This window comes from Rana temporaria, chromosome 5 (genome assembly GCF_905171775.1).
Source record: "Rana temporaria chromosome 5, aRanTem1.1, whole genome shotgun sequence".
NCBI lineage: Eukaryota > Metazoa > Chordata > Amphibia > Anura > Ranidae > Rana > Rana temporaria.
Window position 1 is genome coordinate 144,189,434 of NC_053493.1, and position 27,650 is coordinate 144,217,083.

Consider the following 27,650-nt stretch of genomic DNA (forward strand, 5'->3'; position numbering starts at 1 on the left):
ATTGGCATTCCCTGGTGGTCTAGGGGGGCATACCTGGTGGTCCAGTGGGGTGGCCATCCTGGTGGTCCTGAGCGGGATCCGAGGGGGGGATGCACTGATAAACTGATTGAGGAAAAGCCGATCAACGGCTCTTCCTGGTTACATCGTGATCAGCTGTGATTGGACACGGCTGATCACATGGTAAAGAGTGTCCGTTGGAGACTCTTTAACTAGATCGGAGTTGCGGTGTGTCAGACTGACACACCGCAACACCGATCACTGCAATATGATGTCCAGTCAGGATATCGCAACCAATTTGCCGCCGTCATTTTGCTATATGGTGGGTAGCAAGTGGTTAAGATCTGGTGACTATGGAGGACAGTGGAGTACAGTGAACTCATTGTCATGCTCAAGAAACCAGTCTGAGATGATTTAAGCTTTGTGACATGGTGTACTATCCTGTTGGAAGTAGCCATCAGAAGATGGACATGGTCAGCAACAATACTTAGGTAGGCAGTGATGTTTAACAACTTCCAGCCCAAGGCCATCATATGACGTCCTTGACTTTCAGTGGGATATCTGAATGATGCCTGCAAATACAGGCATCATTCAGATATTCTACTTTTCAGCCCGCGATTCTGTGCATTATAAGAACAATCCTAGCGGCAATTCCACCGCTTGATCATTCTTACAGGCGAAGGTGCTTCTCCAGGCATCCGGTGCTTCTCCAGAAAGAATCGTACGCCAATGGATGACAACCATCTCTATGACCCTCCGAGGCCCAGATGCAATGTTATGATGTCGCGTCCGTGCCGCGATTCTAAACAAAGCCGCGTTCGTGGCTGGTAAGCATGGGATTGTGATTTTTTTCGAGCTCATGCTTTCCAGCCTGGAGGAGAGATGTGGGTCTTATTGACCCTGCATCTCTCCATAAAGAGGACCTGTGAGGAACTATTACTATTAGGGATGTTTACATTCCTTGTAATAGGAATAAAAGTGATCAAATTTCTTTTTTAAAAAGAGTGTAAAAATGTAAAAAATTAACTAAAAAAATATATATATATTGTTTTTAAATGCCCCTGTCCCCACTATCTCGTGAAGCGAATGTAAATCCCACCCACAAATGTAAATGCTGTGCAAACCACACATGTGAGGTATTGCAGTGTTCGTTAGAGCGCAAGCAACAATTCTAGCACTAGACCTCCTCTGTAACTCTAAACTGGTAACCTGTAAAAAAAAATTAAAGCGTCACCTATAGAGATTTTTAAGTACTGACGTTTGGCGCCATTCCATGAGTGTGCGCAATCTTAAAGCGTGACATGTTGGGTATCTATTTACTCGGTGTAACATTACCTTTTTCACATTTCACATTATGCAAAAAAAAATTGGGCTGACTTAAATTTTTTGGTATTTTTTAATTCATGAAACAGTTTAAAAAAAATGCATTTGAAAAATTGTTGCGCAAATACCGTGCGAAGTAAATAGTTGCAATGACCACCATTTTATTCCCTAGGGTGTCTGCTAAAAAATATATATATAATGTTTGGGGGTTCTGAGTAATTTTCTAGCAAAAAAATTATGATTTTACATGTAGAAAAGGTGTGCCACAATAGGCCCGGTATGCAAGTGGTTAAACTATGCTCAATTAGACCCCTTTATCACTGGGTCAATTTGCAGGCGCTATTGAAAATTAAAAATAGTGCCTGCAAATTGACCCCACACATCCACTGCTGTGTCTCCAGTGTAAAAGCCCCGAGGGCTTTCACACTGAAGCGGTGCGCTAGCAGGACGGTAAAAAATGTCCTGCTAGATGCATCTTTGGAGTGGTGAAGGAGCAGTGTGTATACCGCTCCTCCATCGCTCCTGCCCATTGAAATCAATTGGACACAGCGGCTATACCACCATCAATGCGCCTCTGCAGTGGTAAGCCCAGATTGCAGGTTGCCAACCTGCCATCCCAAAGCATCAGTGTTGTGAATAAAGTTGGCGGTAAAGGTAGAGGTAGAGGCTTTTCAGAAAGTGCACCACACCTGCAGGATATAATAGACGTCTATGGCAAAGTGCAGATAACTGGTGAGAAAACCACAGGTACACTGCGCCACACCCACGGTGTGGGTAGACTGCAGACATTCCGTTTAAAAGCAGCCTTAGGCCCCTTTCACATGAAAGGTCCAACCAAATCGGACCCTTCATTCACCTCTACGGAGCAGCAGATGTAAACAGACTTTTGTCCATTTATACCTGCGTACCTCCAATCCGATCCGCTAGAAAAAACAGAAGTGGATATGTCCCCTTCCATCTGATTGTCTCAGAGGGCCCATCGAGTAGATTGGGTTGTGTCTGTTTTGCATATTGAGACTGGACACAGACCTGTCATCTGCCCACTCTGCTCATTGTGACCTGCGACTGGTTACTAAGTCGCTTAAGTGGCCCTTGGCCTTCAAAATGTTGGGTTTATGGAGTTAGCTAAAGGATTGTTTTGTGAGTTTAGTATTATAAGTTTCCCTATAGGTTTATTTTAAACATTATAGCAAACAGAACACGGTGTTTTGTGAGTAAGCTTGTTTTGTTACAATATTAAATTCTTAGTAAAAGAGTAATAAATGAATTTGCTTACATCAAAGGAGCTGCTGCATATGTTCTCATTATTTGGGTCTCTTGGTTACACGCTTGGATCACACCCACGGTGTGAAATCTGCACCTGTTTTATTTCAGGAAAAATCCAACAGCTTTCATTAAAGACTATTTTCTAAATTAGAGTCCTTTTCATCCAATGTTGTTGCGACTGTCTGTAGATGGAGAATCTGTGCTTTGTCCTAATCATTCTGAAAATGTTATTTGGCCAGAATATTATAGGAAGCTATCTTGCAGATGGTGCATGTGTAAAGAGCTGTAACAGGGGTTTTATACTAAAATGTCCATTGCATTTTTCCTCTTTATACCAATATTTAATAAATGTAATTGTTTAAACTGTGGTGAAATAATTACAGCTAATATTCTCAGAGAGACTTTTGCTTGCTTGCAAAATGTGTTACCAATTGTTAAATATACAATAAATATTTAAACATTTAATCAATTCAAAAATTATCAATACGTCTTTGGAAATTAATAATACATTTTATTGCCTATCACATATTTATAGATATAGGTGGACAGTGTTTGTAAGGCCTTGTACACACGATAGGTTAACCAGAGGACAACGGTCTGAAGGACCGTTGTCTTAGGTTAACCTATGAAGCTGACTGATGGTCCATCGTGCGTACACACCATCAGTTAAAAAATCGTTCGTGTCAGAACTTGGTTACGTAAAACACAACGACGTGCTGAAAAAAACGAAGTTCAATGCTTCCAAGCATGCATCGACTTGATTCTGAGCATGCATGGATTTTTAACGGATGGTTGTGCGTACTAACGATCGGTTTTGACCTATCGGTTACCAATCCATAGGTAAAATTTTAAAGCAAGTTGTCATTTTTTTAACCTAAGGTTAAATAACCTATGGGGCCTACACACGATCGGTTTGGACTGATGAAAACTGTCCTTCAGACCGCTGTCCTCTGGCTATCCTATCGTGTGTGTAAGAGGCCTTAGTTTTACAAAGGGACACCTTCTTCTTATCTTCTTCAAAGGAGGAGGTCTTGTTGCTTGAATACTCTACACAATAAAAAAGATATTAAATGATCTTGATACTGTAAAATAATTTGTTTAACTAAATGTAAATCTGTCAACACAAGGTTGTAATAAGCATATACCTGAATAACAGGCACTGCCAGGTGCCAGTCCATATAACAATTTAAGAATTCCATCATTACAATGTTCTTTGGTTGCCTCCAAACAATGGGACCTTGTAGTATCGAAATTTTAAATTGTATAGAATGTTCTGAGCACAACTCACAATACAATGCTTTAGATAGCTAATGAGCAGCATTCTGGGACTTGCCTCGGCAATGTCGGCATAGACCAAGAAGTTGTAAACTGCTTACATTCTACGATTTCAGGGGCATCTCTGCGTTGATGGATTTACTGGTATTTTAACCTGACACAAAATAGTCTTTTGAAGACTGCGTCTTTTGTAATGATTGTATATTCATATTTTTCCATGTCAGTATGATCTCACTATCATTTTTGAAAGAGATATACACACAATAGAATAAAAAAAAAAAATGTAAACAGACAATTTTGCTGATGTGCAACATATGCGGTGTGTTTTCTATATGATTCTATAAGCTTACTAACATTAATAACTCATGACTGCTTTTAAAAAACAACTGCTGGCTACAATGTTATGTCATACAGCACATAGTAGGACAGCACTAAAAACAAAAATCATAGATGGCTATGACAATTAGGGCTCATGCACACAGGATGTTTTTACAGCTGCTGTTAGGGGCAGTTGATGTTTTTTTAACTGCCTCGAAAAGGCCCATTCATGTCAACCTATGTGTCAATGCACCAATATTGTATTTAGGTTTTGTGCTGCCCTAGGCCTGACTAAACTCGTGCACCCCCTAATTTAAATATGACCCACCCCTTCCTGTCAAGGCCACACCCCTTTCTGTTTAAGACCCACCCTGAAATTATTGAGTGGGGACAGTAGTTCTGAGGGCCTCTGAGGGTAATGGATTCCCTTAATTGGCATAGATTTCCTCTCACCTCCTGTTTGGCTCTGGGGCAGGAAGTGAAGGGAAATCTCTGCAATGGAAAAGGGATGGTAAAAAAAATAAACTGACAGGGTCTATAACCCTCCCTTACTGTATCCAAAGTGTTGCTTATAGTTCTACTTTAAGCGCAAATTTCTGATAATTTTATGGAGAGGACTAAGATATAATCATGCCAATGGTGCAGCAGAAAACATATAGCACAGTGAGGAAGGTTTGTGGTCCAGTATGATAGGACAGTCAAAATTAGAAGCAGCTTGGGTGACACTTAGGGCCCATTCACACCTGAGCGTTTTGTAGCCTGAAGCCTGAAGCTATAAAATGCTAGAAGGGAAAAAATCCATTATTCTCAATGGAGATGGTTCACATCTCCACTCCAAAACGCCTGATGCCGAACGCCTGAAGCTCAAACAAGTTCTGGACCCACGCGAATTGGGGCTGATTTGGGCGTTTTTTAATGTTTGTATTCCCATAGAAACAAATGGAAATGCTCGATTCAAGCGTCTAGCGTGACAAGGAGCATTTCTACGGGTGTTTTGTCGATTTAATCTGTTCTGTGAAATAGAATATTCACCCAGGAAGAAGATAAAAAAAATCTACAAACATAGCAACAAATGATGAAAGAGATGATCATTTTTCCTATTGGCTAAAATAAAAAACGACGAAGTTCAAAAATGTTGGACAACGCTGTATGCAAACACACGAATACGCGTGGATACGTGCAACAAAACGATCAAAAATGCTACGCTCAGGTGTGAAAGCAGACTAACAGTGTAGCGCAAGCCAGCGGGGACTCTCTTCGTGCTGCCTCCCTGCAAAGTGCTGCCCTAGGCCTGGGCCTTGTTGGCCTAGGCCAGGATACAGCGTTGCCATGCACATATAAACTGTCAGAGGCGTTTTGAGGCATAAGCGCTTAGGGGCAGTAGAAAAAAGAGATTTTTAATACAGCTTACCTGTAAAATCTTTTTCTTGGAGTACATCACGGGACACAGAGCGGCATTCATTACTATATGGGTTATATGGAGTACCTTCAGGTGTAGACACTGGCAATCTCAAACAGGAAATGCCCCTCCCTATATAACCCCCTCCCATAGGAGGAGTACCTCAGTTTTGTAGCAAGCAGTATGCCTCCCAAAATGGTCCTCAAAAAAGAGGGGTGGGAGCTCTGTGTCCCGTGATGTACTCCAAGAAAAAGATTTTACAGGTAAGCTGTATTAAAAATCTCTTTTTCTTTATCGTACATCACGGGACACAGAGCGGCATTCATTACTATATGGGATGTCCCAAAGCAATGCTTACAATGAGGGGAGGGAGAACATCTCCAAGACAAAAGGATTTAATTTAGAGATATACTCAAATCATAATAAATCCAACTTAGTTGAGAAAAATAAAATTTTTAAATTTAACTCGAACAAGAGGAGCCCCCGGAATCCGAGGGTCTCAAACTGCAGCCTGCAGCACTGCCTGCCCGAAGGCAGTATCAGTATTCCTTCTTACGTCCAACTTGTAGAATTTTGTAAACGTGTGGACAGAAGACCAGGTTGCCGCCTTGCAAACTTGAGCCATAGAGATCTGGTGGTGTGCTGCCCAGGAGGCGCCCATGGCTCTAGTAGAATGAGCCTTTAATGATACTGGAGGAGGCAACCCTTTCAAGCCGTAGGCCTGAGTGATTAATTGCTTAATCCACCTAGAAATGGTGGACTTTGCAGCTGCCTGCCCCTTCTTGGGCCCATCCGGTAGAATGAACAGCACATCTGTCTTCCGGATCTTCTTTGTAGCTTTAAGATAGGCCTTCATGGCCCTGACAATATCCAAGGTATGCAGCAACCCTTCCTTTCTGGAAGTAGGTTTAGGGAAGAAGGATGGTAATACCAAATCCTGGTTCAAATGAAAACTGGATATGACCTTCGGAAGGAAGGAAGGATGAGGGCGGAGAACGACCCTGTCCTTATGAAAAACAAGATATGGTTCCTTACAGGATAAGGCTGCCAGCTCCGAAACTCTTCTTGCGGAAACTATGGCAACCAAAAATACTAACTTCCTTGTCAGTAGAACCAAAGGAATATCAGCCAACGGCTCAAACGGTTGTTTCTGTAAACTTGACAGAACAAGATTTAAATCCCACGGACAAAGCGGGGATTTAACTGGAGGTCTAATACGTAAGACCCCTTGAAGGAAGGTCTTAACCAGCGAGTGGGTGGCCAGCGGCCGCTGAAACCACACTGACAGAGCAGAAATCTGTCCTTTGATTGTGCTTAATGCCAATCCTTTATCCACTCCTAGCTGGAGAAAACTTAATACTCTATCGATGGTAAATTTGCGAGAAAGCCATCGCTTGGACTCACACCAGCCTACATAGGCCTTCCAGACCCTGTAATAAATCACCCTAGAGACCGGTTTCCTGGCTCTGATTAGGGTAGAGATTACTTTCTGAGACAGACCTCTACCCCTGAGAATCAGGGATTCAGCTTCCAGGCCGTCAAATTTAGATGCCGTAAGGCAGGGTGGAGGATCGGACCTTGCGATAGCAGGTCTGGCCGTAGAGGAAGAGTCCAAGGGTCTCCCACTACCATCCTTAAGATTAGTGAGTACCATGCCCTTCTGGGCCATGCTGGAGCTACCAGGATGACTGGTATGTGCTCCACCCGGATCCTGCGCAGCAGGCGGGGTAGTAACTGGAGCGGGGGAAACGCATAAAGAAGTTTGAACTGATGCCAAGGGCAAACCAACGCATCGGTTCCGCAGGCCATCGGATCCCTTGAGCGGGACATGAACCTGTCTAGTTTCTTGTTGAGTCTCGATGCCATGATATCCACGTCCGGCACTCCCCATCTTTGGCAGAGTGCTTGAAAGACTAGTGGATGCAGAGACCATTCCCCCGGCCATAGAGTCTGGCGGCTTAAGAAGTCCGCCTGAAAGTTGTCCACTCCTGGAATGAATATTGCCGATATGCAGGGCACATGAGCCTCTGCCCATAGAAGAATCAAGCTCACCTCTCTCTGAGCGGCTTGACTCCTGGTTCCCCCTTGGTGATTTATGTATGCCACGGCCGTGGCATTGTCTGATTGAATTTTCACCGGGAACCCCTGCAATTTTGACGTCCAAGCCCTGAGGGCTAGTCGAGCAGCTCTGAGCTCCAAGATGTTGATGGGCAACTGCTTCTCTGGCTTTGCCCAAGTACCTTGGCGAGTGCAACCATCCAAAATTGCTCCCCAGCCCGTCAGGCTGGCGTCTGTGGTCACTATCTTCCAAGCCACTGGGCTGAAAGACCTCCCCTTCAGTAGATTCTGAGGGTCTAACCACCAACACAGACTTTGTCGGACTCTTGATGAGAGCGGCAACGGGATATCCAAGGCCTGTGGCCTTCTGCTCCATGCTGACAGGATGGCTGCCTGTAGGATGCGAGTGTGGCTCTGGGCGTATGGTACCGCCTCGAATGTGGCCACCATCTTGCCTAGTAACCTCATACATAGGCGAATAGTCGGTTCTTTCTTGCTTAGAACCAGTAGGATTAATTCCTTGATGGCTTTTACCTTCCTCAGAGGTAGGAACACTCCTTGTTGTTCTGTGTCTAATCTCATGCCGAGATATTCCAACTGCTTTGTGGGCTGGAAAGCTGACTTTTCTCGATTTAGGACCCAGCCGAACCTCTCGAGGTATTGGACCGTGAGGGCCACTGCTCGCTCCAAGCCGGGAGACGAGTGATCTATGACTAGGAGGTCGTCCAGGTATGCTAGGATCGTGACCCCTTGGATCCTTAGTTTGGCTAGGATTGGAGCTAGGACCTTCGTGAACACCCGGGGGGCCGTAGCCAACCCGAAGGGAAGCGCCACGAATTGGAAGTGACGCGAAGCCACCATGAAGCGTAGATATCTTTGATGTGGCTGATAAATTGGAACATGAAGGTAGGCATCCTTTATGTCTATGGACGCCATGAAGTCGTCCTTCTGGAGTGTGGCAGCTGCTGACCGCACGGATTCCATCCGAAATGAGCGGATCTTTAGATATGCATTTACCATCTTTAGGTCCAAAATTGGCCTGACATCTCCATTGGATTTTGGGATGATGAATAGGTTGGAGTAGAAACCCAGCCCCTGTTCCAGGACTGGTACCTCTACTATTACTTCCTGGGAAAGTAGATGATCTAATGCCGATCTTAATGCGGCTCCCTTTTCCGGATCGTTTGGAATCCTCGACTTCTGGAAATGAGGAGGAGGAAACCTTAGGAAATCTAATTTGTAGCCTGTGGCCACGGAAGACCGTACCCACTCGTCGGGAATGCTGGCTTCCCAAATCTCTGAAAAGAGTCGCAGCCTTCCCCCCACCTTCGTGGGTGGGGGCACCCCTTCATAAGGTTGGCTTGGGGGCTGGTTTTGCTGGTTTGCGAAACCACTGCCTTTTGCCTCTAACAGCCTGTCCTTGTGATCTGCTGTTGAGGCCGAAGTTTGCTTTTGCAGGAGGCCGTCGATACTGCTTGGCATTAGAGGGCCCCTGCCCAGGGGAATACTGTCGTTTAAACGCAGGCCCCTGATACTTCTTCTTAGTTGGCAAGAGAGTACTCTTGCCGTTTGAAATGGTCTGAATGTATTTATCTAGGTCTTCTCCGAAGAGTCGTCCTCCATGGAAGGGCCCTACCAGGAGCTTCTTGCATGGGGGCTCAGCCTCCCAGCTTTTTAACCATAAGAGTCTTCTCATATGGATAAGGGATAACGATAAACGTGACGCTTGCTGGATAGAATCCTTGATTGCGTCTACCGTAAAACATATGGCCTTAGGGACATCCGAAAATTTTTCTGCCTGCTGGGCCGGAATAAGTTTAAGCATCTGCTTAAATTGATCCGATAATGCTTGAGCGACCCCAATCGCAGCCACAGCTGGCTGTACTACTGCCCCTGCAGTAGTGAAGGAGTTCTTAAGTAGTGCTTCCAAGCGCTTATCAACTGGATCCTTGAACACCTGTATGTTTTCTACAGGGCATGTTAACGATCTGTTAACACATGAGATGGCTGCGTCCACTGCAGGAGTAGCCCATCTTTTGGAAAATTTTTCTTCCATAGGATATAGGACAGAGAACCTTTTAGGTGGTAAGAAGATCTTATCTGGCTTGTTCCAATCTTGGAACAAAATTCCCTCTAATAGAGGATGGATCGGAAACATAGCATTGCTTTGAGGCGCCCTCAGTGAGCCCAAAGCTGAAACCGTCGATACCTGGAGATCTGGTACTGGCAAGTTGAATGTCCTATGGACCAAGTCCGACAATCCTTGAATCCACCAGCTCTCCCTCAGGGAGACTGCCCCAGACTCCTCTGTATCCGGGTCTTCGATCCCTGAACCTACTTGGTCCGTGTCCAAGAGGTCGTCCAATTCCCCTGAGGAAAGGACCACCTCTTCTGACGGTCCGCGCTCGGGCGACGGAGATCTATTTCGCTTACTGCCCCGCATAGCTGCGGATATCATTTTTCCCATGCTTTTCTGCATCTCTTTTAAAGAGGTGAGTAATACCTCCTCCGTGACCATCTTAGGGTTGGACTGACCCGCGTCAGCTCCAGCCCCAGATCCCGATGGCCCCAAGGCTCCCTGTAGGGAAAACAGCGGCATACCATGGTACAATACCGAGGTACACCTGCTACCTATTGGTATTTGGAACTATAAAAGTTAATTGTCCAAACACCTGTTTGGGGGATAAAAAAATGCTTCCTCTCCCCTAGATGACTTTTTTTTTTTTTTTTTTCGTTTTTGTTTCAAATCCAGGAAAGAAAAAACATTCTGTCCCCCTGAGTAGTATTGCAAAGAAAAACTATGAGATGGAAAAGAAACAGCCTATTTCTAGGCTTGACAAAACAGTCCTCTGAAGACTGCAATATCCTTTCTGGCCACTGTGTGTCCTCGGCGCCCCGTGCTGCCGCTCTGGTCTTTCTCCTCAGTTCCAAAGTATTGATGGAACAAACAAGGAAGGGCCGCCCCTTCCTTTAAGCCACTGACCCGCCCTTCCCCCCCAGCAACCTCAAACAGGAAATGCCCCTCCCGACAGGGGGAGGGGGGGGGGATTTTGGGAGGAAGGGACCTCTCTGTTCCAGCAAACTGCAGCCTGCAGCCTGGAACCATGAGGAGGTCAGCGTTTTGCCTGCTTGCAGGCTCTGAGGAGGAAGACTGAATGGAGCATCGCCTGGAGGCCTGCAGGTAAGCAAAGCTCTCTGACACACACATATATTTTTATATAACACAGGCCCCACTCAATGCTTTTCCAACACTACAAGGGAGGTCACATCTTATGGGGAATAATACATAGAGAGCCATCCTATCTTTATGATATGTGACTAGTTTGCCAGATGCAGTGCATAACTTTAGGCATGTCCCCTGTGACCCCCCAGAAAAAAACCTGCTAAGAACCAAGTTCCGCAAGTTTTCCCCTCACTTACCTGCTCCATGCCGCAGGACTTTGCCAAGCAAGAGGCCCAATCTTCCCCCATCTCCGTGGGGATGTCTAGACCTTCAGGCCCTGGGTTCCTATGAAGGATCCACTGTCCTGGGCCCATATAGCACCCTGGCAACAGAAAACTTTAGGTACCCAAAGGTTTCTAAGTTCTGGGCCCAGGGTCCAGCTCTCTAAAAAGAAAAGCATTATGGGCTATACCCCAAGGGTTTGGGGTCCGGTTACTGACCACTTTAGCGCTGAGGCTTTTTTGGACAGAACCGGTAGCTCACCTAATCCCAAGGATGCGGAGGCAAGCTAAACCATGACTAACACCTAAGACACTGGCGTAAAAACTGAGGTACTCCTCCTATGGGAGGGGGTTATATAGGGAGGGGCATTTCCTGTTTGAGATTGCCAGTGTCTACACCTGAAGGTACTCCATATAACCCATATAGTAATGAATGCCGCTCTGTGTCCCGTGATGTACGATAAAGAAAAAACGACAGCCTGTGCTTCCAGGAGCAGTAAAAACCATGCTGTAAAAATTAAAAACACCAAAAAACCCGACTAAACGCATCTAAACGTGGCTTAACGTGTCAAGCTGTGTTTAACGTTTTTAGGTGTCTTTACATTATAAAGAGTGTTTTAAATAAAAAACGCTTATGCCAAAAATTGCAGAAAAACGCATCTTAACAGTAATGTAAAAATGCATGAGACCTTGAAGTGTATGTAAAGGCAAACATTTGTTTTGAGTAGAATACGGTAGGTGGTAAAGTTTAAATCCTTGTTTATTTTGTTTCCTTTTTCTGTCCCATTGGAGAGATTTTCCTTCACTACCTATCACAGAGACACATCATGAAGTGAGAGGACATCTATACAAAAATGGGAAAAATTACCCTCTTTACCCTATATTCTAGTGGCAACTGTAAAATGTTGATTTCCAATCACTTTCGACCACAATGACCACCAGGAAATCAAAAAGGGTGAATCCCCCCCCTGTGGGGACGCAGACAGCAATTAAAACTAGAAATGAACTAAGTTTTCCACATTCAATCCAAATTGTACTGTAACATGTCGAGTGCTGTGATTGAAATTAGGTATAGTTAAAACGTATTTGTTAATGCTACTCAAGGCTTGAAATGGAGAACTGTACATTTGGCGGTTCTCATGAAAATATAAAAAAACGATACCACACACCTGTAATGCATTTTCGGATTTTACTGAGGGTTAAGGAAATATTTTATACATTTTCCACATTATAAGATTGTGTTGAGGAACTCAGGATTATGTTAAGTTGATCGCACACTTTCTGAGTTTTGATTGTCAGATCAATAAACATTTTCAGCTGTGTAGCATGAGATTCTTCCTGATGTACAGTAATTTGAATGGAGTTTTTAAATATGTATATTTAATTTGACAGATGAAATCTGAATCTAAAATAGCATATTACAGCATTCTAAAAATATTATATTTTTACAGACAGAAGGTTCGAGGCTACAGAGGGAAATGCGAGCTTACTTGGCTGCCATTAAGGGTAAGTTGTGAGTCATTCAATAAATTCTTTTGTATGAAAAATTTATCTGGAGCCCTAATGGGCACAAAAACACGTATTGATACAGGGGCCATAGGTTCTATCGCTAAATATAAAAATTGGTGGCCATCATTGGATTCAGGGATAGTGACCACCAAGGAGCACATGAACTTACAGTGGACACACAAACCCCTTACACCAGGGGTGCCCAACCTTTTCAAGAGCGTGGGCCACAATGAGCGTAGCAGGTCGATGGCAGTCCACTCTATAGAGCTCACTGGACTAATTTTTTTTTTGCGGATTGGAGGTAAGCGTTATTAAACTGACAAAAGTCCATTTGTCAGCCACTCCTTAGAGGTGAATAGAGGGTCTGATCGGGTCGGACCGTGTGAAAGGGGCCCAAGGCTGCTTTCACACTGATGCTCTGTTTACCAGCACCACGGATTCACCTGTGGCTTTGCTGCAGGTTAGCTGCACTTTGCCATAGACTTCTATTCTATCCTGTAGGTGTGGTGCACTTTCAGAAAGCACACCAAACTCACAGGTAATAGAAGTCTATGGCTCAGTGCAGGTACCCCGCAGGTGCGCTGCTCTGCACCTGTGGATCAGTTGAAAGCAGCCCAGTAATCACTGCAGAACACATATGCTCATATATACACTGTGATTTTAGTAATAAACTTACCTTTAATAACAGTATTCTATTCTATTCCAGAGTAGGAGGTCGCGGGCCACCTCAGAGAGCCCCCGCGGGCCACTGGTTGGGCACCCCTGCCTTACACAGTGGAAATATGAATAGTGGCCAACACTGGGCTCAGGGATAGTGACCACTGCTAGACAAAAGAAAAAGATTACTTTTGTCCATACTGACAGGAAACCACATTAGGCTTGGAAAGGGTAACCCACACACTGGACACCGAGACAGCTAATCAATCATCTAATCAAGGAAAGCATAAAAAGTGTAAGGATATTTAAGATATTATCTTGATTCAGTGATATTACAGATAGTGTTAATTCAGTAGTTAACAGAGTAGACAGATGTCCAGAAAATTAATTTGAACAGATGGCTGGGGCCTGGAAATCAGTAGAATTAACACTCCCCCATAAGGGGTGGACAGCTGTCACCTTACCAGACCTTGCCAGGATGCTACAGACCTGCTACCTTACCAGTATGCTACAAGGTGGAAAGGTTGTCCCGAACTGTCTACTGCAAATACTTACTTTCTTAATATCAGTAGAATTATGTTTTTATCTAATAAAGCCCAACATTTTTGTTGCAAGGAAATGAAACCGATTCCTTATGATGTATTATGGAATATAAACAGATGCAACAGAATACAAAGAAATTGAGGGTGCCGCTTTAGGCTCTAGTAGGTCCTTATGTTCTGACAATCACTGGGAGTGGAGGCAGAGAACGAGCTTGTCGCACATTACACAAAACCCTTATGTAAAGAGTGGAAGCAGCCTCAGCCTAGGCTCTGTCCAGACCACACCCCTGACATGTTTTGCCCTGCCCAGAGGGCTAAGTAATAGAAATTCACATGACTAAGACCATCGTGGGAGGGGCAAAACATGTCTGGGGTGTGGCCTGGATGGAGTCTAGGCTGAGGCTGCTTCCACTCTTTACATGAGGGTTTTGTTTGATGTGCGGCTCCTGGGACTTCTTCTTCACTGGTTATACAGAACCATCTAGGGACCAACAAAATGGTTATAAGGCCTGCTTGAGGAAGCAATGAGATTTGTTGTTGTGTAGTGTCTTATTGTGATTAGACTGATGTGCTATATCTGAACCCTGACCCAGCTATCAGTGCCAGCTGGTCCATATAACCAATGCCCACAAGATTTGTGTATTTTCTATGTTGCCCTCAAAGAGGTATGAAAAGACCCTCAACCCACTGTATGTTTTTTTTTTCTTTTTTTCATTGGTACATACATACCCTCCGTGGCAGTGTTCAACTGCCCATTAATTTGTTTGGCAGTTGTTTGCCTATTAGCCAGTTATTAATATCATTTGCCTTCCCCTCAGACTTCAATGGAATTTCCAGCTAAGTTCAGGTTCTCCACAGTTTAAACAGGGTTTGCCAAACCCTTATGCCGCGTAACACACGACCGTTTTTCGGGTTGTAAAAAATGACTTTTTTGTATGTCATTGAAAACGATAGTGTGTGGGCTCCAGAGCATTTTTCACGATCTAAAAAATGGGCTTTAAAAATTTCGAACATGCTCTAATTTTTCACTACGTTTTTAACGTTGTCGTTTTTAACGTCATAAAAAATGGTCATGTGTGGGCTTTAACGATGTGAAACATGTATCATATATACATGTATCATATATTTGCCATCAGCTAAACACATTGGTACTTGGTTATTAGACTGTGCCATGATTCTAGTCATGTAAAATATATGAACATGATTAAACTGGGGGATGATGTCAAAAACTTATACAAGACACATCATAACCAAATGACTAACTTGACTGAGCTAATACTATTTGCAAACATTCAAATTCTCAGGACAAGCTTTTAGGATGTGTCCCCTTCTTCAAGGTCTGAGCAGTACAGACCTTGAAGAAGGGAATACACCCCAAAAGCTTTTCCTGAAATTCTGGATGTCAGTGCAAATAAAATATCATGGACAGTACTCGATTGTTCTTGATGCAATCATTTCATGAGGGCAATGTAAAGTTTAAGTAAGGCCGCGTACACACGATCGGTTAAACCGATGAGAACGGTCTGATGGTATATTGCATTTTGAGCTAAAAAAAAAAATTATGCAGATACAGCTTTTGTCCCATACTTAAATATGTCCACTGTATCATAATTAGCTTCAGGTAAAGTAATGGTAGAGTGTTAATATAGTTATGATATATATCTTAGGCCATTTTTGTTGATTTTTTATTTTTTTTGGTTAACTTGTTTAACCCCTTCCTTACCGGCGCATTGTAAAATGACGCCGGCAGGAACCCTCTCTCGATCCGGGTGGACGTCATATGACGGACTTTGTTCCCGGCAACGCTCGTGACCCGGCGCGAGTGCCCGGCGGCCGCGATTGCCGCCGGGCACCCGCGATTGCCGGTGATCACGGCAGGAGTGTGCATCTGTGTGTGTAAACACACTAATCCACCTCCTGTCAGCGGTGAGGAGACCAATGTGTGTTCCCAGTACAGAGGAACACGCATCAGTGTCCTCCCCTTGTGAGTCCCCTCCCTCCTACAGTTAGAACACACTTTTGGGAACATTTTAACCCCTTCAGCGCCCCCTAGTGGTTAACCCCTTCCCTGCCAGTCACATTTACACAGTAATAGTGCATATTTATAGCACTAATCGCTGTATAAATGCGAATGGTCCCAAAAACGTGTCAAAAGTGTCCGATGTGTTCGCCGCAATGTCACGGTCACAATAAAAAAAAAAATCGCAGTTTGCCGCCAATACTAGTAAAAAAATTAATAAAATAAAAATGCCATAAATCTATCACCTATTTTGTAGACGGTATAACTTTTGCGCAAACCAATCAATATACAATTATTGCGATTTTTTTTTTACCAAAAATATGTAGAAGAATACGTATCGGCCTAAACTGAGGAAAAAATATGTTTTTTTTAAAAAAATTGATATTTATTAAATGAAAAAGTAAAAAATATTGTGTTTTTTTTTAAAATCGTCGCTCTTCTTTTGTTTATAGCGCAAAAAATAAAAACCGCAGAGATGATCAAATTCCACCAAACGAAAGCTCTAATTGTGGGGGGGAAAAACAAAGATTTAGTTTGGGTACAGTGTTGCATGACCACGCAATTGCCATTCAAAATGCAACAGCGCTGAAAACAAAAAATTGGTCTGGGCAGGAAGGGGGTGAAAATGCCCTGTATGGAAGGGGTTAAATACATGTTTGTGCTTTAACACTGTCTAGACCTGCTGCCAAGCATTGGCCTTCATTCTGTCTGCGTGTAAATATTGCATTAGATGTGACATCAGACCTGGCAGCTGACCCTGGGTCAGTTGACAGAGATCCTCTTGCTTCTGTTTTGTGCAGATGGCTGGACAGATTTGGAAAACACAGAAGCATGTTGCTACTGTATTGAATGGATTACTGTCACATCAGTAAAGCAAACTTGTGGTCTTATTTTTGGTTGTTTGGGGGATTGTGAATTTTGTTAAATTCATGCCTAACAAAATATTTCTTGTAGCTGTCGCCTGCGGCATTGCAGCCTTAGCCTGTGTGGATGGATCTTTATTAGCTTTGCTTATCTGACAATCGCAGTCTGTTCCCACTTCTCTTTGCAAAACCGATTAGATTGTATCAATAAACTGACTTGTGTTTTTTTTATCACTTTTTTTTTATGGAGTCGCTTTGAGTGTTCATTTTTCTTCATGGTGTATGTTATGCCACAATACTGACTCAATAGAATTTAGATCCACATGTGTAGTTATAATTCAATCATTTGAAAACCCTTGACTATACATAGGTGATCTCTATGGCCCGGATTCACATACACCGGCACATATTTATGCCGCCGTAGCGTATCTTTTTTACACTACGCCGACGCAGCGCAGAGAGGCAAGCACTGGATTCACAAAGCCAGTGCTGCCAAATCTGCGCTGGGTTTCTTAGGCGTAAGTCGTCGTAAGTGGAAGTGGGCGTGAGCCATGCTAATTATTATTATTATTATTATTATTATTATTATTATTATTATTATTATTATTATTATTATTATTATTATTATACAGGATTTATATAGCGCCAACAGTTTGCGCAGCGCTTTACATCATGAGGCGTGACTCCATGTAAATGATGGGCCGAGCGCCAGATAGATACGAATAACGAATGGCGCATGCGCCGTCCCGTGGACGCATCCCAGTGCGCATTCTCAGAATCACGTCGGAACGAATGCCTAAGATACGACGGATCACTGCCTACGGCGTGAGGGTAACCTACGCCCAGCCATATTCACGTACAACGTAAACAACGTAAAAAATACGACGGCTTGTGTTCCCTGGTCCATACCTTTGCATGGGTTGCGCCTCATATATGGGGAATAACTTTACGCCGGACGTACGACTTACGCAAACCGTGTATATTATGCGACGGGCGCATGTACGTTCGTGAATCGACGTATCTCCCTCATTTCCATTTTTGAATAGGAAATCAATGGGAGCGCCACTTGCGTCCAGTGTAAATATGCGCCCACGATACGCCGGCGTAGGCAAGTTACGTTGGTCGGATAAAGCCTATTTTCAGGCGTATCTCGGTTTGTGAGCACGGCGCATAGATACGACGGCGCATATTTGCACTTACGCGGCGTATCTCGAGATACGTCGGCATAAGTGCTGTGTGAATCCGGGCCTATTTTCTTATTTATATAGCTTCGTTAATGCATTGGCTGCACCGGTGAAGATATAGGTTTGTCATTTTAAATAAACCTCATACTCATACAGTCAGTTATTTGGGTAAGGTAGGGTTCCCCCCCCCCCCCCCCCACCTCACCAGCATAGTGGCCATCGCTCTCATAATTTGTAGTTTTGTCACTGTAGCATCACTTTCTCGCTCCTACAGGAAATGCCAAAGGGATGACAGGAGAGAAGAGTGGTTTAATGAACCATCACCCAGCACACTAGTACTCACACACCACTGTCCTCACCGGTAACTGCTTTGGTTCTTGTCAGAGTAAAGGGAAAGTAGTCTGTGTGTGTGCTGGTCACCAGGTGATCAGAGGACTGATGATCAAGGGATGGTAGAGCCCATGAACACTAGTTTTAGCCTAGGCTAATCCGGGGGATAATCAATACTTCTCTGCTGCTGGTTGAGGCTCTTTGAAGGTGGAGAACCCTTGCCCCCACTCCTACACTCACTCAATATCTGGGTCTGGCTAGTGTTCCTCAGTGTGATGATGTGATGTTATTCCTTACCTCATCATCCACTAGACACACAGAAATATTCATCTGATCCAAAATCAGGGCCGCCATCAGGGGGGGGTACATCCCATACATGTGTAAGGGACCCACACATCGTCAGGGGCCTGGCATCCCGGGCCCCAAGTTGGCACCCCTGTTTGCTCTTTTCCTCTCCCTACAGACTGAGGCCCCATACACACGGGAGGATTTATCCGCGGATACGGTCCAGCGGACCGTTTCCACGGATAAATCCTCTCGAGGATTTCCGCGGATTTCTATGCGATGGAGTGTACACACCATCGCATTGAAATCCGCGCCGAAATCCTCTGGCGATGACGTGTCGCGCCGTCGCCGCGATTATGACGCGGCGACGTGCGCAACGCTGTCATATAAGGAATTCCACGCATGCGTCGTAATGATTCGACGCATGCGTGGAATTCCTTATATGACAGCGGACGGATGGATCCGGTGAGTCTATACAGACCAGCGGATCCATCCGTTGGGATGGATTCCAGCAGATGGATTTGTTTGGCATGTCAGCAAATATTAAATCTGCTGGAATCCATCCCAGGGGATAAATCTCCGCGGAAACAGATCCGCTGGAGTGTACACACCATAGGATCTATCCGCTGAAACCCATTTGCTGGGATTTTTCAGCGGATGGATTCCATCGTGTGTATGGGGCCTTAGTCCCAACTGGTACCGTCTACTGCACTGGCTTCTGACTCTCTGCTAGTGGGGGGGTGGGAAGTGCCAGTTGGTGAGCTTGACAGGCATAGAAACTAGTGTTCTCATCATGGGGTGTGATCAACAGTTCAGTGTGATGAGGAAATGCATGTATATTGCAGTGAAAACACAGAACAGAAAGCAGAATATACACAGATAAGTGATCTGATTTAGGTTAGATGTATCTAGTGAGAGTTGGGCAGAGGAGAAGCTCGAGAGATTTGATTGTTATATTGCAGTGTGTGTCTGAGGTCACCTGATCACAGTTGCAACATCAGGTTATTTACATATCTCATGCACTAGCCTGGAGACAGGCATTATTTTTTAATTCCCACCCCCACTCCTTTTCTGAAGTCATGTGGTTACTTTTCTGGATTTTGACTGGATGTTAGGGATCATAGCAGAATTTAGTGTAAGGAATACACAAGAGAAAATGCATGTTGACAAGGGGAGTGTATGATTTGGGCTTTGGGATCTTCAAAAGAGGGAACCCAGTTGCTCACTGGATTCCCATTGCTGGTTCAGGTGCTCTGGGCCAACATGGTCCCAGAACCAGGAACACCGCGTGGCATGCACGCCCCGGCCAGGTAGGCCATAGCGCCAGGGCGTCGTGATGTGGCCACCCTAAAGGTGGGTGCCACACTGGACGAAGAAGACCCAGAACAATGGCTTCTGTCCCATAAATACCCCTCCCCAGCATGCACAGCGAGGACAAACCCTCATGATTGGCTGCTGGGAAGAGCACCCAAACCTCGACTCCACTGCTGCCACCTGCAGTACTGGGGTTGGAAGAACACCCCAGCACAGCAGAATGGGCTCACAGCACAGCCAAGCTGAGACAGACCGCAATTTGCCACTAACAATCAGGATCAGAGTCTAACTATACTCTGATCTATACTTAAATTTGACTAGCGCCAGTACTACAAAGTACATGGGCGCTATACTATTATCATCATAAATTAAATTACAGCTACTGCTATACATATGGGTACACACTGGTATAATCCTTTGCTTTAGTGGTAGAATGGATGATTTATTTATCTAATGTAAGACATTTTTTTATATTTTTTGTATTATTGCTTTATTGTGCCCAAATATCTAAGACAGTTTCCAATTTTGTTGTCCTAAAAAACAACCAAATATGTCTTATTTTACTTTAAAAGTTTACCACTGTCATTAAAAGGAAGCAACATTATACATTTTATTTAACTTTTTTTCATTATATTATGTTTTTTTATTATTTATATAAAATCTTTATTCCAGATAGATATTTAATACTTAGCACACATAAATATTTAATACACGGTATACCCATGACACTAGTTTGGTTCAGAACATTAAGGATTTTCCAAGGAAGGAGCACAGCAGAAGCGCTTTTTTCCAATTTAAATTCTGACTGCGTTCATAAAGGATAGGTGGGTGGGGGATTTAATTAGCTGTGTGTGTAGATTGAGTTTCAGCCAATGAGCTCTGTAAACAGTTTTTTTTTTTATTGCTTTAAGTGTTTCTAAAGCCTAAACCTTTTTTTTTTTTTTACTTTAACGCATTCCTTACATTAAGCTAAAAAATGTTTAGGTAGAAGCTTGCTCCCGCCCATACTTTGGGTCTCTTCTTTCACTTTCTGGTCTAATGGGCTTTGCCGAGGCAGCAGAAGCCATTGACTTCCTCTGCTACTGATCAAACCTGTAACAAGGGAGCAGTGGATGGTGCTGGGCCATGCTGCCTGTGTCTATAGATGCAGACAGCATGGATCAGGAGCGAGGCCGCAGGTGTGCCTCCATTGCAGACGGCTTGCTATGGGGACACACCAAGTAGAGGAGGAGCTTGAAGTGCCAGCAGGGAACCCAGGAAGAGGAGGTTCGGGGCCGCTCTGTGCAATACAAAGACCTGTTGGATATTTAAAAAAAAATAGTTTTACAATCACTTTTAAGAAATGAAAATTATCCTGGTCAGTGTGGAAAAAGAGTCCACAGTACCATCTTCTGGATCATAATAACTAATATTGAAATATTACTAAAATATGTAGTATTAATGTAACCAGAGGTAATTAGATTTTTGCCCGTAACTTTTTGATAATGAATTTGTAATAAATGTCACAATGTATGCATACAGTTATTAATTTTCATAGATATGCTGTTTCTGGGCAGCAGCTTTGAAATAGATTTACTATAGTCAGCTCTGCTAACGTCCATCGTCCAATCATGTGCAAGAAAAAACATTTCTCTCTTGTATGTGATTGGCTATTCTTTGCAAAGTGAAGCAAACCGCACTTGCAGAATACCACTGCACTTGCAAAGTTCACAGTCTATTTGCCTTCAAACATTGGCAGATTTGCCAGCATTTAATTACTTTAGTATTGTAGAAATGAAGGTGACAAATGTACTTTAAAAGAGAAGTGTAGGATTTAAAAATGTTTTAAAAAATGTACTCACCTAGATGAATGTATATGTTACGTACCTGGGTGTGAGCCTCATGCGTGGAGGGAGACCTCCCGTACAACCCCGGCTCGGAGACCGCTGGAATGGGGACAGTGGTGGTAAGAGCGTGGTGAGGTAAGGGTGCCTGTTCTGGTAGTTGCTGTTGGTGAAGCTGGAACCGCTGGGCAAGAAGCAGGTGACGCAGGTCAGCAGGGCAGCAGATGCAGATCAGCAGAGCAGCAGAGTCAGGGAGGCCGGGTCATACACTTCAGAGCAACAGCATAAACGGCAGGCAGGAGAATAGTCGGAGTCCAGGCTGGATCTAAGCAACGGGTAATCAGGCAGAGAACTGAGCAGGGTCAAACAAGCCGAAGTCAGGACTGGAGATAGAAGCAAGGTCAGGAGAAGCCGGGTCATACACTGGAACAGAATGCTTCAAACAGGAACAGGAATACAAGGGAACAGACGCAGATCAAGCCGCAAGGTGCAGCATCCCCACAGCATCTTTTATAGGCTGCAGGGCGCCAAGGTGCATCTAACGGCTGTATAGGTGCGTGCAAGGTCCGTGGTTGACACATGCGCACAGGCACGCGTAACGGCTGTATAGGTGCGTGCAAGGTCTGTGGTTGGCGCTTGCGCGTAGGCGCGCACCGAGGGGAGCGAGCAATATGTCCCTGACAGTATAATAGGTTCAATGCTGCATCTGTCCCCAACTGCCTCCATACCAAGAACTGAAGACCACTGATCGCTCAGTTTATGGGTCCACTCTGAGCAGTGCTTTGTGCTCTGCCCCTCCAGCACTCACTGGAGCACCAGACTGTGGTGGGGTGGGAGCCGCTGGCTCAGGCTCAGCAGTTCACTGAGGGGCTTAGGCCTCATACACACGACCGTTTTCCTCGACAGAATCCATCAAGAAACTTGGTGGCAGAGCTTTTTTGCAGAGGAAAACGGTCATGTGTATGTTTTTCATCGAGAAAACTGTTGTGGAACTTGATGAGAAAAAAAGAGAACAAGTTCTCTTTTTCATCGTCGGGAGTCTCAACTTCCTCGTCGTGTTCCTCGTCGGGCTGGTTTTCGATGAGAAACATGTTCGTGTGTATGCTTAGAAACCCGCACATGCTCAGAAGGGTGGCGCCAGTGGAATCAAACTTCCCCTTTATAGAGCCGTCATACGTGTTTTACGTCACCGCGTTTGAGAACGACGAGATTTTGTCTTGACAGTGTGTTCGCAAAGAAAGCTTGTCAAGATTCTCGACAAGCCTAACAAGGAACTCGTCAAGGAAAATGATGTTTCATTTACGACGAGTTCCTCGGTCATGTGTACGAGGCCTAAGCCAACTGTTCGAAAGGCTCTACGACATCTCCACTGTAGACTGAATATGGGTCAAAAGAGTGCAGAACTAAGTGCATTTCTGGGGCTCACAGGAGAAGTATGGCCAAAATAGCTTTAGCTTAAAGTCCTTAAAGTGACATTAAAGCCTTATTTAAGCTTACAATGTTTGCTGCTGCTTCTTTTGGTAAAGATTATCCAGATTATGCTGTTCTCCTAGGTGCTGGTCCCACTCTCCATTTCTAGGGTAGCTCCCTCCCATCACAAGGTCATAAGAGGCATGGAGGAGCTCAGCTATGAGGAAAGATTAGAGGAACTGAATGTATTCTCTCTTGAAAAGAGGCGATTAAGGGGGGATATGATCAACATGTATAAATATATAAGGGGTCCATATAGTGAACTTGTTGAGTTATTCACTTTAAGATCATCAGAGGACAAGGGGGCACTGTTTAGGAAAAAAGATTTCACCTCCAAATACAGAAATGTTCTTCACAGTAAGAGCTGTGAAAATGTGGAATAGACTCCCTGCAGAGGTGGTTCTGGCCAGCTCAGTAGATTGCTTTAAACAAAGGCCTGGATTCTTTCCTAAATGTACATAATATAACTGGGTACTAACATTTATAGGTTAAGTTGATCCAGGAAAAAGCAGATTGCTTTTTCCCCCTGCTGTAGCAAATTGGATAATAACGTTTTAATGGGGTTTTTCGTCTTCCTCTGGATCAATTGTGGGTATAGCATTGTGTATATGGAATTGTATGATTTTTTATTGGTTGAACTAGATGGACTTGTGTCCATCTGACTAACTATATGTAACTATATGGAGCCACCCTTATGAGTGTACTCCCAGGGAGGACTACTGGGTGCACAGGATCAGGCATCGGCAGAATACAGCTTTGAGCCAGTGCACGCACATACACTGGCACAAATCATGCTGGGAAATGTAGTCCAGATAAATACTTCCTGACAAACAGTACTGAGTTTGTGTGAAAAGTTCAGGAAAGCACTATGCAGGAATATGGAGGATGCAGGGTCACAATGGCGAAAAGTATGTTTTTATAACGTAAGTAGAATACAATCGATTAACTTGTTATGCTAAGGTAATCAATATTGTTATATTTGTTTAAAAAAAATATAGGCTTTAGTAATACTTTAAGCATTATTTTATAATTGACACTTTTTTCTAAAAAGCAGGCAGTAGTTAATTAGATGTGTTATGGTTCAGTAAGCAAAATATATTAATTTATTTTTAAATCCAGGTCTGTAATTAGAGCTTGAAAGACTTTGAACCTGATCTAGCATCTTATTAGAGTACCATTAAAGAAACATGTCTAAAATAATACCAGTTGGCCCTACTAAGGCACCCCTGTGACAATAATAAGGTTTGAGGATCCTAACTTGAGTGGGGAATAAGATACTCATAGGCCCCGTACACACGATAGAATCTATCCGCAGATAAATCCCATCGAATGGGTTTCTGCGGATAGATTCTATGGTGTGTACACTCCGGCGGATATTTATCCGTGGATATTTCCGAATTCCAGCAGATAAATATTTGTCGACATGCACAGAATATCTATCTGCTGCAATCGGATCCCACGGATGGATCCGCTCGTCTGTACAGACTCACCGGATCCATCCGTCCAAAGGGATTCCCCGCACGCGTCGTAATGATTTGACGCATGCGTGGAATTCCTTATATGACAGCGTCGCGCCCGTCGCCGCGTCATAATAGCGGCGACGGCGCGACACGTCATCGCCAGAGGATTTCAGCGCGGATTTCAATGCGATGGTGTGTACACGCCATCGCATAGAAATCTGCTGAAATCCTCGAGAGGATTTATCCGCGGACACGGTCCACTGGACCGTATCTGCGGATAAATCCTCTCGTGTGTATGGGGCCAAACTCATAATTCATAAATCTTCAACCAAATCATAGGATTGAAAAGTGTAGCTTCAAACTAAAAGCAGTCGTTTTTGCACACGTTTAAAAGAAATTTGCTTAAAAACCCCCAAACATTATATATTTTCTAAAGAACAAGATGCGCTACACATAATACAATGTAAACAAGTATCCAAAATCTAATGAGATAAATCATCCGTGAATAATTGTGAAATATGAATGGACAGCAAATATTCGGAAACAATCCTTAGTGAAAACAAAAAAAGTCCTTTCACCAGTGATTATGAAAAGAAAAGTCCATATTGATAAGTGACAATCCAAAAAGAAGAAAAGACCTCCACCAAACGAGTATTGAATCTGCTTACCAGATTCCCGGTGGTCTCTTAGTTAAAAGAAGACCCCAGGTAGCATGAAGATTTTAAACTCTGCAGAGTCAAAGCTTGAAGGACAATCAGGCAAACAATCTCGGTTGCACTCCAGTGTTAGGGGATACGGTGACCATACCACATAGAAGACATAGGAGGCCACAATAGTGTAAATCCGTAAAGAATTACTTTATTTAAAAGTTAGTAACAAAAACACACTTACAATTTAGCAGTGTTTAACAGGCTTATCAAGTAAAGCTCCGGCCGGAAGCAGACCAAACAGCCCATCAAATGGTGTGGAAAATATGCAGACAACGGGGGGTGATACCGATGTGAAAGCACGTTCCGCCCGACCTGGTTTCGCGACAAATCGCTTCCTCTGGTGCCCCAGAGGAAGCGATTTGTCGCGAAACCAGGTCGGGCGGAACGTGCTTTCACATCGGTATCACCCCCCGTTGTCTGCATATTTTCCACACCATTTGATGGGCTGTTTGGTCTGCTTCCGGCCGGAGCTTTACTTGATAAGCCTGTTAAACACTGCTAAATTGTAAGTGTGTTTTTGTTACTAACTTTTAAATAAAGTAATTCTTTACGGATTTACACTATTGTGGCCTCCTACTGTATGTCTTCTATGTGGTATGGTCACCGTATCCCCTAACACTGGAGTGCAACCGAGATCGTTTGCCTGATTGTCCTTCAAGCTTTGACTCTGCAGAGTTTAAAATCTTCATGCTACCTGGGGTCTTCTTTTAACTAAGAGACCACCGGGAATCTGGTAAGCAGATTCAATACTCGTTTGGTGGAGGTCTTTTCTTCTTTTTGGATTGTCACTTATCAATATGGACTTTTCTTTTCATAATCACTGGTGAAAGGACTTTTTTTGTTTTCACTAAGGATTGTTTCCGAATATTTGCTGTCCATTCATATTTCACAATTATTCACGGATGATTTATCTCATTAGATTTTGGATACTTGTTTACATTGTATTATGTGTAGCGCATCTTGTTTTTTTTTCCATATGTTTTCACTGTTTGTATATATCCAGTAAGACGCAGCTTCACTTTATCACATTTGATTGTCACTCAGTAGTAGTCACTTTTTATCACCTAATACATTAGCGCGGTTGCTTCCCTATTTTTTCCATATATTTTCTAAAGGCAGAGACCATAGAGAATAAAATAGTGGTAATTTCATATTTTTATGTAACACAATTTTAATGCAACAGTTTATAAAGGACACATTTTTGATCAAAATTATAGTATATTTAACTTAATTTTAGGGCACAAACAAACACGATGAGGTTGATTTACTAAAAGCAAATAGAATGCACACTTTTCTAGGTGCAATTGCACTTTGCAATTGCAGTTTCTCCAGAACTTAGTAAATGAGGTACACATGATTGGATGATGGAAGTCAGCAGAGCTTCTGCTCATTTACTAAGCTCTAGAGCAACTGCTCCTGCAGAGTGCAATGGCATTTTTCAACGTGCACAGTGAATGAATGAATGAATGACTTGTATAGCGCAACGCATGCGAACTGAATCGCCTCTGGGCGCTTTTTCTTTAGTAAGTGTATTTGTCTTTAGTAAATCAACCCCTATATATTACTACATTTTTGGTAAAATATAAAAGACGAGGTTGCTCATGAAATAAGGAACTAAGGGGTCAGTTCACTCAGAGATAAATACTGCATTCATTTTTTAGTTAAAATAACTCATGCGGTACTTATATCAAAAGTAGTCAATCTACAAAAAAAATGCGTTAATTACGAAATGCGTTAATTATTTATGTTTTGCGATATTTAGAGCTTAGATTTTGCAATGTTTTTGGCGTTATTTTTTTTTGCAATTTTTTTTTTTTTGCAGGCTAACACTGCACCAGAAGCCACAAATATTGTGAAACTATGAAAATATTCTGTGTGCTTTCATTTTATAAAACAAGCTCCCTCTGATGAAATGTAATAAATGACCAGGCCATGTTTTATAATACTGCACTGTGTTAATTTAACTGACAATGACACGGTCGTGCAACGCTGTTCCCAAATAAAATTGATGTTTTTTCCCCACAAATAGAGCTTTCTTTTGGTGGTATTTTATCACCTCTGTGGTTTTTATTTGTTTGTGCTATGAACAAAAAAAAATAGTGACGATTTTGAAAAAAAAACTATATTTTTTTACTTTCTGCTATAAAACATATCCAATAATACATTTTAAAAATCGAATTGTCAATTTAGGCCAATATGTATTATATCTATTTTTGATAAAAAAAATCCCCAAAACCCTATATTGATTGGTTTGTGTAAAAGTTATCACGTCTACAAACTATGGGATATTTTTATGACATTTTTATATATATTACTTTTTGACTAGTAATGGCGGCGATCAGCAATTTTTTACCGGGACTGCAAAATTGCAGCAGAACCAGTGACATTATTACACTGTCAATA

General features: G+C 43.2%; 1 protein-coding gene across 11 annotated transcripts in view; it reads left to right on the forward strand.

Moving 5' to 3' along the window:
* Window positions 1–27,650, forward strand: part of LOC120940381 (amphiphysin-like) — a 288,182-nt gene that overhangs the window by 140,533 nt on the left and 119,999 nt on the right. For all 11 annotated transcript variants that reach the window (XM_040353191.1, XM_040353198.1, XM_040353200.1 and 8 more), the window contains exon 3: window positions 12,532–12,586. In XM_040353191.1, the coding sequence (XP_040209125.1) occupies window positions 12,532–12,586 (55 nt within the window). The remainder of the gene's footprint in view (window positions 1–12,531; window positions 12,587–27,650) is intronic.